We start from the raw sequence: 14,904 nt of genomic DNA, 5'->3' as shown, positions 1-14,904 counted from the left end.
GACCACCTGCTTCTAAGAGAATACACTTCAGATGACCTTGTTCTCATTAGCTCAAAATTCAATTGTGTTGGTTGACTTCCCTTCCCCTCCCAGGGGAGAACAGATTATAATTACAAACCCAGTCCCACTAATTATGGACTTTAGATGCCTGTTAAAATGTCCCTTCATTGTTGGCCTCTAGATTTCTGCTGGCTTGCAAAAAAACCAGCATTGACTAAACCACAATGCAGTGCAGTGAGAGCAATGGAAAGCTAAAGGGAAAAAATACCATCTTCTACACCACGTGCGGAAACTACATCCATCGGAAATCATGTAAGCAAACCTGTGAAAATGAATACACACTTACAATTCTCCCAATCTATTTTTTTCTATGGTTTTAAAAGTTTTTGCCTACCATTTTCATCCAGATAGGTCAACAGGATAGAGCTGGATTCTGTCCCTTCTACAGCATAATCTAATGGGATATTTCCATTCACATCCTGGAGAAGGACATTGGCTCCAGCCTAGATAAAAAGAAAAAAATATAACATCATATATACTGTTTAAATTAAAAGCAGATTAGGAGTTGTACTTCAATCTTAGTTGGGAAACAGATGCAGAAATAGTCTACGGTAGATATCACCCTGAAGAATCGGGTAGGAAGCTCGAATTATTTTTTAAGACAAATATATTAAATGACTTGTGGAGACTCTAACGTTCTGAAAACCTTCCACTGACTCTTGCAAAACTTTGGCCCCAGCTGCCTCTCCTCACCCCTTTGCTAAACCCAGCATCTCTAGTGTGTGGCTGCAAACCCATGCCTCTGTGCTGGCTGCCCTGTATCCTGTCTTGTTTCTAATATAATAGAGGTGTCTGATGCCTTCGAAGATTCTGAAAGAACTCTTCAAGGAGCAAGCTGAACTTTGGCCAAAGTTCCACAATCTGTCCTATCAAATCTTTAACCTCCTTTTTCTCCACAGAAACTCATCTGGGAGCTCTTCTCACACTACGACATTTTAATCAAGGCCTGTGTTAATGACTACAGGCTGATTTTTCTCTTTTCAGCAACTATCTTCTAACAAAAGGCATGATCTGTAAATCTCAATGGGCTGACTGTATTAAATATGGCCATTCCATGTTTTAGCTTCCAAGGTCCCTTCATCAGTCCAGCACCTCTGAGCACTCCTGTTTCACCCCTTGCCCCTCTCAGCTTCAATACAATGGTAGATTTGCTTGCACTCTTCAGAAATCACTCACATGAACTGTCTCCATTGCCCCACATTCCCTAATGAGCTCCATAAAAATGTATCAGGCATGGCTAACATCACTTATTTTAGGGCATGGCGTGAACATATGCCCATTGTCCAAGATTTCCCACACACCTCCCAGTAACATGTCATTAAACTCAGGCCAGACAAAGGAAAGTTTTCCCTGTTCCTTTTACAAAATAGCATTCTGTGTTGCAATACTAGCATAGTTCTTATATACCAATTTATAACTTTACATAAAATATGATTCACATTTAAAATTTTATGTGTTAATATTTAGAGTTTTTTCTATTATTCTTTATTTGCAAAGAGATTTTCTATACTTTAGCAAGTCTGCACAGATTTCCAAAGAACGGCTCTAAATATATTATTTTTAAAAACCCAAAACAAACAAAAAAGTAGCTTAACGTGGTAAAATATTCCATATCTTAACATTTTCCCCCAAGATAAGTTGAGTTTCTTACCTCACTATATTGAGTGTAATATGCTATATTTTCTATAACCATGTAAAGATATTACTTTATCTGAACAAAGCAAGTCATATATTTCAGATGTTTTACTTATCTAAGGACCTTTATAATTTTAAGGTCCTCAAGATTCAAATTATCTTGTTAGTGCATTTAGTTTTATTTTAATTATTCAGAGTTTGAAAAAAAAAAAAACCCTGACTTCAGGGATATTCTTCAGTAGACTTTGCTAATGATTCTTTTCCTTTAGTCTCCAAGCTACAAGAATAAGATTTTGCGTTCCTGTAAGGAACACGGCAGTGCTTTGGTCAAGGATGGGCAGGCCGAGGTAAACATCCAGAGTGACTCAGTGAGTTTAGAGCACAGCACAGGCATATAACTCTGCTTGTTATCACAGCCATGTAGCCATAACATGGGAAGGCCATGCCTTGGCCCTACGTCACTATTGTCTGTAGAACATATGGTTGCCTGCTGACACTGTACAGGCGCTATATTGGTTCATTTTCACACTGCTGTTAGAGACATACCCAAAACTGGGAACAAAAGGAGGTTTAATTGGACTCACAGTTTCACATGCCTGGGGAGGCCTCAGAATCATGGCAGGAGGCGAAAGGCACTTCTTACAAGGCGTCAGTAAAATGAGGAGGAAGCAAAAGCAGAAACTCCTGATAAACCCATTAGATCTCATGAGACTTATTCACTATCACGAGAACAGCATGGGAAAGACCGGCCCCCATGATTCAATGACCTCTCCCTGCGTCTGTCCCACAACACGTGGGAATTCTGGGAGATACAATTCAAGTTGAGATTTGGGTGAGCACACAGCCAAACTACATCATTCTGCCCCTGGCCCCTACAAATCTTATGTCCTCACATTTCAAAACCAATCATCCCTTCTCAATAGTCCCCCAAAGTCTTAACTCAGTTCAGCATTAACCCAAAAGTTCACAGTCAAAAGTTTCATCTGAGACAAGGCAAATCCCTTCTGCCTATAAGCCTGTAAAATCAAAAGCAAGCTAATTACTTCCTAGATATAATGCTGGTACAGGCATTGTTTAAATACAACCACTCCAAATGGGAGAAATTGGCCAAAACAAAGAGGTTACAGGGCCCAAGCAAATCTGAAATCTAGTAGGGCAGTCACATTTTAAAGCTCCAAAATGATCTCCTTTTACTCCAAGTCTCACATCCAGGTCATGCTGATCTAAAAGGTGGGTTCCCATGGTCTTAGGCAGCTCCACCCTGTGGCTTTGCAGGGTTCAGCCTCCCTCCTGGCTGCTTTCACGAACTGGCGTTGAGTGTCTGTGGCTTTTCCAGGCTCATGGTGCAAGCTGTCAGTGGACCTACCATTCTGAGGTCTGGAGGATGATGGCCGTCTTCTCACAGCTCCACTAGACAGTGGCCCAGTAGAGACTCTGTGTTGGGGCTCCAGCCCCACATTTCCCTTTTGCACTGCTGTAGAGGTTCTCCATGAGGGCCTCGCCCCTGCAGCAAACTTTTGCTTGGGCATCCAGGTGTTTCCACACATCTTCTGAAATCTAGGTTGAGGTTCCTAAACCTCAATTCTTGACTTCTGTCTACCTGCAGGCTCAATACCACATGGAAGCTGCCAAGGCTTGGGGCTTCCACCCTCTGAAGCCATGGCCCGAGCTCTACATTGGCCCCACTCAACCATGGCTGGAGCTGCTGGGACACATGGCACCAAGTCCCCAGGCTGCAAACAGCACGAGGACCCTGTGCCTGGCCCATGAAACCACTTTTTCCTCCTGGGCCTCTGGGCCTGTGATGGGAGGGACTGCCGTGAAGGTCTCTGACATGGCCTGGAGAAATTTTCCCCATTGTCTTGGGGATTAACATTAGGCTCCTTGCCACTTATGCAAATTCCTGCAGCAAGCTTGAATTTCTCCTCAAAAAATGGGTTTTTCTTTTCTACCACATTGTCAGGCTGCAAATTTTCTGAACTTTTATGCTGTTTCCCTTTTAAAATGGAATGCTTTTAACAACACCCAAGTCACCTCTTGAATGCTTTGAAGCTTAGACATTTCTTCTGCCAGATACCCGAAATCATCTCTCTCAAATTCAAAGTTCCACAAATTTCTAGGGCAGGGGCAAGATGCCACCAGTCTTTTTGCTAAAACATAACAAGAGTCACCTTCGCTCCAGTTCCCAATAAATTCCTCAACTCCATCTGAGGCCACCTCAGTCTGGAACTTATTGTTCATATCACTATCAGCATTTTTGTCAAAGCCATTCAACAAGTCTCTAGGAAGTTCCAAACTTTCCCACATTTTCCTGTCTTCTTCTGAGCCCTCCAAATTGCTCCAACCTCTGCCTGTTACCCAGTTCCAAAGTTGCTTCCACATTTTTGGGTATCTTTTCAGCAATGCCCCACTCTACTGGTACCAATTTACTGTATCAGTTCATTTTTACACTGCTAATAAAGCCATACCTGAAACTGGGAACAAAAGGAGGTTTAATTGGACTTACAGTTCCACATGGCTGGGGAGGCCTCTGAATCACGGCAGGAGGTAAAAGGCTCTTCTTACATGGCAGTGGCAAGAGAAAATGAGGATGAAGCAAAAAGGGAAATCCCTGATAAACCCATCAAATCTCATGAGACTTCTTCACTATCATGAGACCAGCACAGGAAAGACCAGCCCCCAGGATTCAATTACTTCCCCCTGGGTCCCTCCCACAACAAGTGGGAATTCTGTGAGATACAATTCAAATTGAGATTTGGGTGGGGACACAGGGAAACCATATCAGGCATGCTTGCTCCCAGAGAAAGACAGAAAAAGAGCCAGAGCTCTCTGTCTTTGGAGACGAACAGAGGGGAGCCAGGACCAAGCTTGGCTCGCTAATGCCCAGAGAGAGAAAGGGTTAAGTTACTGACCCTGAAGGCAATGGAGAACCGGCCGTGCAGCTGTGCGTGGGAGTTGGCTGGACCAAGCAGCTGAGACAGAGCAAACTGTAAGAGAGCTGCTGCTGAGAGAGCTGCTGAATAAAGCCATATTTCACCTACCTATGCCACCCAGTGTTCTTTCAGCTATCTGCCATTCATCTACCCACTGCCCTCAGACCTCAGCATAGGCTGGAACCTGGACTTAAACCTGACAGTTTCTGTTCAAATATCAACTGCTAAACAATCAATTAACAACAGACAGAACTGCAGGGATGCCATTACTGTTTTCAATAATTAATTGTAAAATCTACTGCACTCCACTTATCAGTGGTAGAGAATCCTTCCCAATTCATAAATGTTCCCAGTGAAATACTATATATGCAAAACACCTGGGCACAGGTGATAGTGAATACAGTTAGGAGTCATGTATTCTTAATTACAACAAAACAAATAGAAAAGTAACTTGGCATTTAAAGAGATGTCCACTTAGAAAGAATATTGTCTGTGCTTAAAGAAGTCATCAGGCTCTTTTAGAGAAATTCTGCACCTGAAGCGTGGGGCTGAATAATTTAGCTGGGGTCATTTACTGAAGTTTCAACTTATGAGTCACTCATTCTTCTGTGCTGCTAAGTTACCTGGTATTATTCCCAATACGGAAGCCGGCCTTATTACCTGGTATTATTCCCAATACGGAAGCCAGCCTTTCTGAGAGTTGCTAACTTTCTTGCTCACAGATCTTGTTTTCATCTCCTTTCTGTTCCCAACACCTACCATAGTGCCTGGTGCATGTGAGGTGCTAGAAAAGATTTATTGAAACGTATTCATAATAGTCAAAAACTGAACTTAAACTAATCATTAAAAATTAAGGCAAAGAATTATAATTTGTATGGCAATTCTTTTTAACTAAATTTTCTGACATTTATTTTCAAGGGTTTACATAGTTACAAAATCACTATACTCCTACTTACCTTACCTACCTTCAATCATTCCAGATAGATATTTGTGAGAGACTCCTTCTTTCCTTCTCTCCCTCCCTTCCTTCCTTCCTCTCTCTTTTTCTTCTTCCCTTTTCTTTTTCCCTTTCTTTGTTTAATTGAAGAGATGCAAAAAGCCTAATGAATGAGTCGGTCACTGGGCAGTTTTTTTATTTTTAAATCAGACGTCAGTAATTTTATGACTAACATACCTGAGAGCTCATGGTCTTCAATCTTCCATGATTACTAACTTTCTGAACATTTGAAAAAAATGCCTTGCTTTCATTCTTTAAACTACACAAATTCATTCTAATATATCTTCATTTTTCTTCTAAATTTTAAGCCCAGGCAGTTGTTTCTCATACTGCCTTTGTGATGGCACAAACTTTGGCTAAACAAAAAATGAAAAATAAAGTTGCTACTGTTTATTTGAGCTGCCATACATGACACTTAAGCAAAAGGAAAGGACGCTTTGTTCTTCTTACCCCACCATGGTAATCCGTGGTCAATGAAGCATTTCTGCAATTTATGGCTAGGTGCTTTGCCTCTGTCAGAAAGCCTGAAACTTGAAAATGAAATAAATGATTTCAGGCTCCATGTTGTGCCCATCATCAATTAAGGACCAACTCCAGGTCGACCCATTTTTTGCTCTGTTTTGTTGATCCTGGGGCTGGGCCTCTGGAGGGTCCTCCTTTACCAGCTGGAACAGTGTTGGGTCTGTCAGTAGAGGGCCCTGGAGGGACACAGCAGGAAGAAGGGGCTTCTTGTGGTTCTTGCCAGAGAGCCCCAGGTCTCCTTGTCACTGGCGTGTGGGAGACCCAGGGGCGCACATCCCTGGGTGAGTTTCCCTAGCAGCCCAATGGCAAGTTTCTCTTGTATCCTAGCAAATGGCCCACCCATTTATATTAGCCTCCCAGCGAGAAGCTTCCTAGCACATTTTGCTGGTACCTGTTCCCTGATTGCAGCCTAGGCCTGAGCCACCTCCCTGAAGCTTCTGGCCACCCTGTGGTCACAGCTGCACCCTCTCCAATGAGGTCTGACTCTCAGCCTTGAGGCAGGGGTCACTTCCAAGAAGGCTCCTCCCCCAAGTTGTCTCCTTCAGCCCCAGAAGCAGTATCTGCTCCCTGAATCTGCTATTCCTGCATTCTTCAGTTATCTTGATCACATTAAATAGTTTTGTTTGTTTTTTTACTAGTTAGTAGTTATTTATCATCAATCTTTCTTTTTCAAATGATTGGTGGTAATTCTGCATCCTGGCTGGATGCTAACAAGACACCTTTCAAGAATGGGGTGGTCCCAGGCCCTCAATGATAGGATTTGGTGAGGGGTGTAGTTAGCCTAGTGTGAGTACACTGCTGAGTCGCATGCCAGTGGGAAACAGGATCTTAGGAAACCCAAGCTTGGATTACTAAAATAATCAAGGTAATCAAGCTGTTACCTGTGGTTGACTGTCCTGAAGGGTTAACTGAAGCAAGTGTCTTGGGAGTTATTTCTGCCATAGTGGCCAAGACTCTGGCATTTGGCCATTATGGTAGAAATAATGATGACAAAGACTGTGGTTTGTCATGGCATCCCCCCACGAGTGCAGTGGAAGTCTTACAAACAAACAAACAAACAAACAAACAAACAACAGATAAGCCAAGGCCAAGTCCTTTAACCATAAGCTCAAGTCATAATAGGAGAACCAGAGAGGTTCTATGCCAGCCTTGGAAGAATTTTTCATATTGAGAGTTCATATTGCTGACTGTTCAATACAAAATTTAATGTAATTGTGTAGGTTGCTGAAGTACCATGTCTGGTGAATTCACTGTCTTATCAAATTATTTTCTGAAAGTTCTTGTTAATTGCGATGGACTAGTGTCCTGAGACCTGAAATGGCAATATCTGGTTAGACTCCAGTGAAACAGAAAATATATATATATTTTTTTAGATGGAGTCTCGCCCTGTCACTCAGGCTGGAGTGCAGTGGTGTGATCTTGGCTGATTGCAACCTTCGCCTCCCGGGTTCAAGCGATTCTCCTGCCTCAGCCTCCCAGGTAGCTGGGACTATAGGTGCGTACCACTACGCCCGGCTAATTTTTGTATTTTTAGTAGAGACGGGGTTTCGCCATGTTGGCCAGGCTGGTCTTGAACTCCTGACCTCAAGTGATCCATTTGCCTTGGCCTCCCAAAGTGTTGGGATTACAGGCATGAGCCACTGCACCCAACTGTGAAACAGACAATCTTGAGCCCTGAAGTCACCCTGAGTCTTCCTCGCCAGGGGAAGCTGATTGACCTCCTGTGACTGAGGAGATGTCCCATTGTTCACTGAAAAACTGTGATGACTTCACCTGGAAAAAATGCCTTGAAAGAGGATACTTATTTTCTTCTAGTCCCACCGTAACTACCCTCTGTTTCTGCTAGATTCATGCCTAGAGTGAAATCCCAGTATCGTCTGGGGAAAGTAAATATTAGGACTCTGGAGGAAGCAGCTGACTCATCAAGAGAACTGAAAGATTTTACATTTATATGACATATATCTTCCTCTAGGAGCCAGAATTTCCACCAATAATTTTAACAAGAGAGATAGGATATGAATAATTAAGGAGTAAAAAGGAAATAACTACTGAATGTAATCTGGAGAACTCTGAAGAATATGGGAATAGCAGATGCAGGGTGCAGATATTACTTCTGTGGCTGAAGGAGACATTCCCCAGGTATGAAGGTATGTATGCAAAAATGTTAACATACCTACATACCTGGGGAACACAGGTAAACATGGATTCTTACAACATTAGACAAACAAGGGCAGAATATTCATTCACTGACATTGGACCACTTAGAAGAGATTTCAGATTTACAGTGGTGGCTCTGGCAGTTGAGGGAGGAGAGGCACTGCAGGAGGAGGAGGCTCCTCTTACTGGCCCAGGATGTTCCTTCTTGTTCTTGCCCACTGTGGTGGGTACCCAGTGGTGCACACCCTCCAGCCAGGTTTGCTGCCACTTAGCCAATAGCTTCCTGATTGCCAGAACCAGCCTCCGTGTATTTCCCCACCATGCAGAGGCCACTGCCACATCCTCTCTAAAAGGGTCTACATTTCAATCCCTGAGGGTCCTCTTCCAGATACTCTCCCCGATGTGGGGAACAGCGGCTGCTTCCTATATCTGTTGTTCTGTTAGTTTTCAGCATTATCTTTACCCCCCGCCTTTGTAATTAATCTCTCTTTATTAGATAATAATTTTTATATTAAATGCATCCTATTCAAACTACCTTCTTTGGTGGACTTTTTGTCTTCTACTGGACGCTGGCTAGTACCTATGTCGTGCCTTTCTATTAGAAAGTGAGTATTGCACAGTAGTACAGAGTTAATGGTTTGAGATTCAATCCCGGTGCCCCTCCTCATGAACTTTACGGCCTAGGGCAAATTCTTAAGGGTTTTATGCCCCAGTTTCCTCGGAGGTAAAAGCAGGCTATACTAATTATAAGCACCACTTGGAAAGGTGGCATGCAGGAGACTCATGGCACTTTGCATGTATGCTTCTAGGTACACACAGCCTATCTTAGCTATTGCATTTAACAAATGTGTTAAGCCACAGACACAGACTCTGTGTCTGTGATGCTCTCAAGGCATACACCCACTGCTCTCCACCAGAGGCAGCATAGCTGAGCGTTTAAGGACACAAATCCAGTTCAAATCTCTGCTCAAAACTTATCAGTCACGTGACCTTGGAGAAACTGCTTGCCCTCTCTGTCTTTAATCCTCCCAGAGTTGTTGTGAAGATAAAATGGGTTAATGCTGGTAAAGTATCAAAAATCTTGATAATATATTACTGGTGCAAGGATAGCTCTGTATCAGGCTTTAGATAATAGGCTATAGTGAAACCTGCAAAATGGCCAGTATGTCTTTTTTAAAATATCCAGTTTTCCTGATATTAAAACTCAGGAGGGCATTGTAGGTGCCTATTTGAAGCAGTTTTATTGGAGTGCTACAGATAAGAATACACGCATGTACAGACAGACACCCATTGGCATAATACTCCATTAAGGAATATAGGAAATAATCGAAATGCTTACCGTGCCTATGGCGAAGCTTGAGCCGCCATCTGCCGTTCATTAAGTAGCTAACTATACCAAGGAGGTGTGAACTGAGGTCAAAAGGTCTAGAGCTTGTGGAATGGTGTTAACAGTGGGCCTCTGGAATCTTCTAGACTAGGCCAGTGGTGTCTCTCTGTATCCACCTCTCTATGTAATCTATGCCTTAGTTTCCCATGCTTTTTTCTGGATGCCCCTGACTTCCCAATTCATGCTATGTGCAGAGTCCTCCGTCTCGCCTCCATGAATAAAAACGGACTCTTCCCATGCCCTGTTGTGAAAAAGGTAAGTGTCCTTAGGAAAGCTGGCCATGATATTTCCCACAATTGTGTAAAATATTTGCATTTGGAGATAACACCTTGATACAAAGGGGATTCTTTGAAGCTGGGATTGTAGATTCCTTGGCAGGCTAGAGTAAAATATTTTACCAAGTGAAGCTTTTGCTGTTTCTCAGGTTATAACAATTCACGGAAGTTCTATAGGCAAAACCCGCCCCTTTGAGACTCAGGGATTTCAAACCCATTTTTGCACTGGAAGAAGGCATGATAGAGGACAAAGCTAAGGTGACGTGCTTCGAATACTCCAAAGAGACCCAGAGAACTTGATTAATGTCTCACACTCGCACATGTGCAAACACCATAATTCTTCCCGTTGAATGAATTAATTGCATTTCAGGTTCCTTACTTGTACTGCACATTCAGATTACTGTGTACACCACTCAGAAGACTCACAGCTGATTTTTAGCATCAGTCCAGCTAACTTAGAAGTAAATGCGCAATTTTAGTTGGTAATGGATCCCACTGGAACTAAGGAGCTGATGAGTTGCAAAGCAAGACTTCATCAAAATGTCAGAAAACCTCAGAAAATCTAGTTTTCAGCATATCAAAGGTGATATGACCCACGAGGTTAGGAATCAGTAGCATTTATAAGGTATTATGTTAGCTTTTATTTAAAAAAAAACAAAACTCCATTTTGAACCACTCAGGCATAGCAAACCTATTTACTAAATTTTGTGAAATGAAAACAATCAGATTCAATAATTTCTTTTGATATTGCCCATTTATAATGAGAATTAAAAAATCTATGTGTTCTACAATATAATTTTTCTCTTCCAAAACACAAACTTGATATTTTAAAATATCTTTTAAAAATGTTCTTTTTACATTTCAAATTTCATTCCTTTGAAGAAAGGCTCCAGTATATAATTTTTCAGCTGTGAATAAAAAAACTGAGAGAAAAATGATTCTGAATCACTGTCCATATTGATTCCTTGAGTAAATGGATCAATATTTTCTGTACAGAATGAAGAGCCACACTAAACATTCACGCTGATGTTAATTTCATGTATTGGTGTGTGTATTCGACTGTACACATGGTTGTTTTATTTCAGAGGATGAGAAGCAGGGGGAGTTGAGGGTTTTAGAGAAGATTTTCAATATAAAACAAATATCCAAGCCTAAACTTACTTCATAATACAGGAACAATAGCATTAGCAATCACTCTACATTTTCTAAATCTTAAGCAATATTTTTAAACGACTGAATGCTGTACTTTATAAGAACATATGGATTAGGAAGTGGGTGTGTGAAAAGGATACTGAAAGTGAGAATAAATGAAAAACATATATACTTTCTCATGATGTAAGAGAACATATTGATATTTGGTGCCCACTAACAGCCTAAACCTTAAGGGTTTGTGCACAGCTGTGTGCACGTACATGTAATATCTTCATAATATATATTCTTACATCTAATCACTAGATGTGAAATTTCTCATACTGACAGTACTTAGTAGCCTTTATCTTAGTGAAAGAAGTAATTCCAAATTAAGAAAAACCTTACGCAGCTCAACAAAAAAATGCTGTATTTTTACAACATAGACTGTTAAGGCACGTCTCTAAGTTTGGCTCCGAAAAAAAAAAATCAATCACATCATAATTGATTTTCATCAGAGAAATAAAATTAATCAATGTTATATGTGCAAAATCAATGCAACCCCTCGAATACTTTCTGCAGTTGAAGACTGCATAATTCCTATAGGGAGCCCTGAGCAAATTTCTTGTCTAATTATTGAAACTGGAAGACTGCTTAACTTCCAATTTGTCCTAAACTATGTTTCTGGAGTGTTGGAGATGAAACTCAAATATATCATTCCCCACATGAAACTCAAATATATCATTCCCTACAAATGGAAATTTAATTTACCACATGCCATATGGCATATGAACCAAGAGGTGTATATTTCCCCAAGAATTTATTGGTTTATGTTATATAACAATTTAATCTCCAAGAATATACTTGTCAATTGTTTCATTTAGTTATAGTTCTCTAACACATTAATACTCACATTTTATTTTATTTTATTGTTATTTATTTTTATTTTTGAGACAGAGTCTCGCTCTGTCACTCAGACTGGAGTGCAGTGGCGCAATCTCAAGTCACTGCAACCTCCTCCTCCCAGGTGAAAGCGATTCTCCTGCCACAGACTCCCAAGGCCTGGGATTACAGGCACTCACCACCACACCCGGCTAATTTTTGTATTTTTTAGTAGAGACAGGGTTTTGCTATGTTGGCCAGGCTGGAATAATCACATTTTAAGTGTGAATTATCTATCTAATGGCATTTTAGTAAACAAAGGCCACTTTTTTTTTTACATGCTAACACATTTTGGTAACTTTTTAAAATATAATTTCAAATTTATGGAAAGTTGCAAGAGTAATGCAAAGAACCCCTATGTACCTGTTATGGTTTGAACTGAAAGATATATTTAAGCCTTACCCCCAAGTACCTGTGAATGTGGCTTTATTTGGAAATAGGGTCACTGCAGATGTAATTAGTTAAGATGAGTCACACTGGAGTAGGATGGGCCTTAATCCAATCTGACTAGTATCCTTGTAAGAAGAGAGAAATTTGAAAATGGACACACACACAGATGGAAGGCAGCCACATGAGGATGAAGGAAGAGATTGGGGTGATGCTGTCACAAGCTGAGGAAGACCTGGGGCTACCAGGATCTTGAAGATGTGAGAGAGGGAGTCCCTCTAGAGATTTTAGAGGAATCACAGTGCTGACACCTTGATTTCAGACTTCTAGCCTCCAAAACTATACGAGAATAAATTTCTATTGTTTGAAGCCATCTAGTTTGTGGTATTCTATTATGGCAACCTTAAGAAACTATCACAATACTCTTTATCTAATACAACGGACTATATGTTTACATGTATAGAGATACTGCCCCAAATTTATATGCTAACATTTTAACTTCCAGGATTATGATGTCAGAAGGTGGGGCCTTTGGAAGATGGTCAAGTCATGAGGGTGAAGCTCTCAGGATTGGGATTGGTGCCTTTATAAAAGAGACGCTAAACGGCTCCCTTGCCCTTTCTACCATGTAAGGATACAGTACGAAGATAGCCAACTATGAAGACTACGAAGTGGGCTTTCACCAAACATCAAATCTGGCACTTGATCTTAGATTTCCCAGGCTTCAGAACTGTGAGAAATAAGGTTCTGTTGTTTATAAGCCACCCAGTTTATAGTGTTTTGTTATAACAGCCCAAACAGACTAAGACATCCAAACTCACCCATCATTTATATTTTCCCCTATTTTTGTTCATGCTCTCTCTCCTCCTCCCTTTTCTTTTTTATCCTCCCCCAACACACATGCACAATTTTTGAACTGCTTGAAAGCAGGTTACAGGCATCATGCTTCTTTATCCCTAAATATTTTAGTACGTATTTTATAAGAACAAGGATATTCTCTTACACAACAGTGATCAAAACCAGAAAATTCAACATCAACATGTTGAATTACTTAAACCACAGTTAACATTCAAATTTCATTATTTTTTTCCAAGTATGCACTTGATCGCATTTTTTTTCCAAGGCTTAGGATGTAATTCAGGATCACCCATTGCATTTAAGGTCCTTTTTCTTTAGTCTCCTTCAACACCACATACCTATTAACATGGCCAAAACGTAGAACACTGATGCACCAAATGCTTGTGAGAATGTGGAGCAACAGACACTCTTTTTCATTGCTTGTGGGAATGCAAAATGGTACAGGCACTTTGGAAGACAGTTTGGCGATTTCTTTTCTTTTCTTTTCTTTTTTCATTCTTTTGAGACAGGGTCTTGCTCTGTTGCCCAGGCTGGAGTGCAGTGGCGCTATCATGGTTCACTGCAGGCTAAACCTCCCAGGCTCTCCTGCCTCAGCCTCCCAAGTAGCTGGGACCACAGGTGTGCACCACCATGCTCGGCTATTTCTTTCTACGTAATATTTTTTTGCAGAAACTGAGTCTCACCATGTTGCCCCGGCTTGTCTCCAATTTGTGGGCTCAAGCAATCCCTTCCTCATCTTCCCAAAGTGCTGGACTACAGGCATGAGCCACCACGCCAGCCTGGTTATCTCTTACAAAGTAAACCTACTCTTACTACATGACCCAGAAATCATGCCCCTTGGTATTTGCCCAAAGGAGTTGAAAACTTACATCCACACAAACACCTACACACAGATGTCTGTGTCAGCTTTATTTATAACTGCCAAAACTTAGAAGCAACCAAGATATCCTTTAGTAGCTAAATGAATAAAACTGTGGTACATCCAGACATTGGAATAGTAGTCACAGTTATACAAAAATGAGCTATGAAGCCATGAAAAGACATGGAGAAACCTTAAATGCATATTACCAAGTGAAAAAAAACCAGTCTGAAAAGTCTAAACATTGTATGATTTCAAGTAGACAGCATTCTGGAAAAGATAAAACTATGGAGACAATAGAAAGATCGCTTGGTAATTGTCAGGAGATGGGTCGGGTGCTGATCAACGGACAGAGCACAGAGGGTTGTTAGGACAGTAAAAACACTCCGCAAATGTCTGTACCGATGGATCCATGTCATTGCATTTGTCCAAATCCATAGACTATGCACCACCAAGAATGAACCCTAATGTTAGCTATGAACTTAGGTTGCTTACGATAGGTCAAGGTAGGTTCATCAGTTGTAACAAATGAACTACTCTGGTAGGGATCCTGGAAAGATGCTAGGCTTTGCGTGTGTGGGGTCAGGGAGCACGTGTGAAATTTCTCTCAAATTTTGCTGTGAACCTAAAACTGCTCTAAAAAAAGTCTAAATAAATGATGGCATCTCACAGAAAAGGAAAAGTAGAGAATAAGCTCTATGAGTGGATGTTTTATGCTTACATAGTTTTTCTCTCTCCGTAGCAAATTTTGTATTCATGCGCTA

General features: G+C 41.1%; 1 protein-coding gene across 1 annotated transcript in view; it reads right to left on the bottom strand.

Annotated features, from left to right (window-relative positions):
- MYO16 (myosin XVI) overlaps positions 1-14,904 on the bottom strand; it is a 583,910-nt gene that overhangs the window by 422,561 nt on the left and 146,445 nt on the right. The window contains exon 5 of the mRNA XM_019039479.4: positions 395-503. Coding sequence (XP_018895024.4) covers positions 395-503 — 109 coding nt within the window. The remainder of the gene's footprint in view (positions 1-394; positions 504-14,904) is intronic.

This window comes from Gorilla gorilla, chromosome 14 (genome assembly GCF_029281585.2).
Source record: "Gorilla gorilla gorilla isolate KB3781 chromosome 14, NHGRI_mGorGor1-v2.1_pri, whole genome shotgun sequence".
Taxonomy (NCBI): Eukaryota; Metazoa; Chordata; class Mammalia; order Primates; family Hominidae; genus Gorilla; species Gorilla gorilla.
This window is presented reverse-complemented; position numbering and strand designations above follow the sequence as displayed.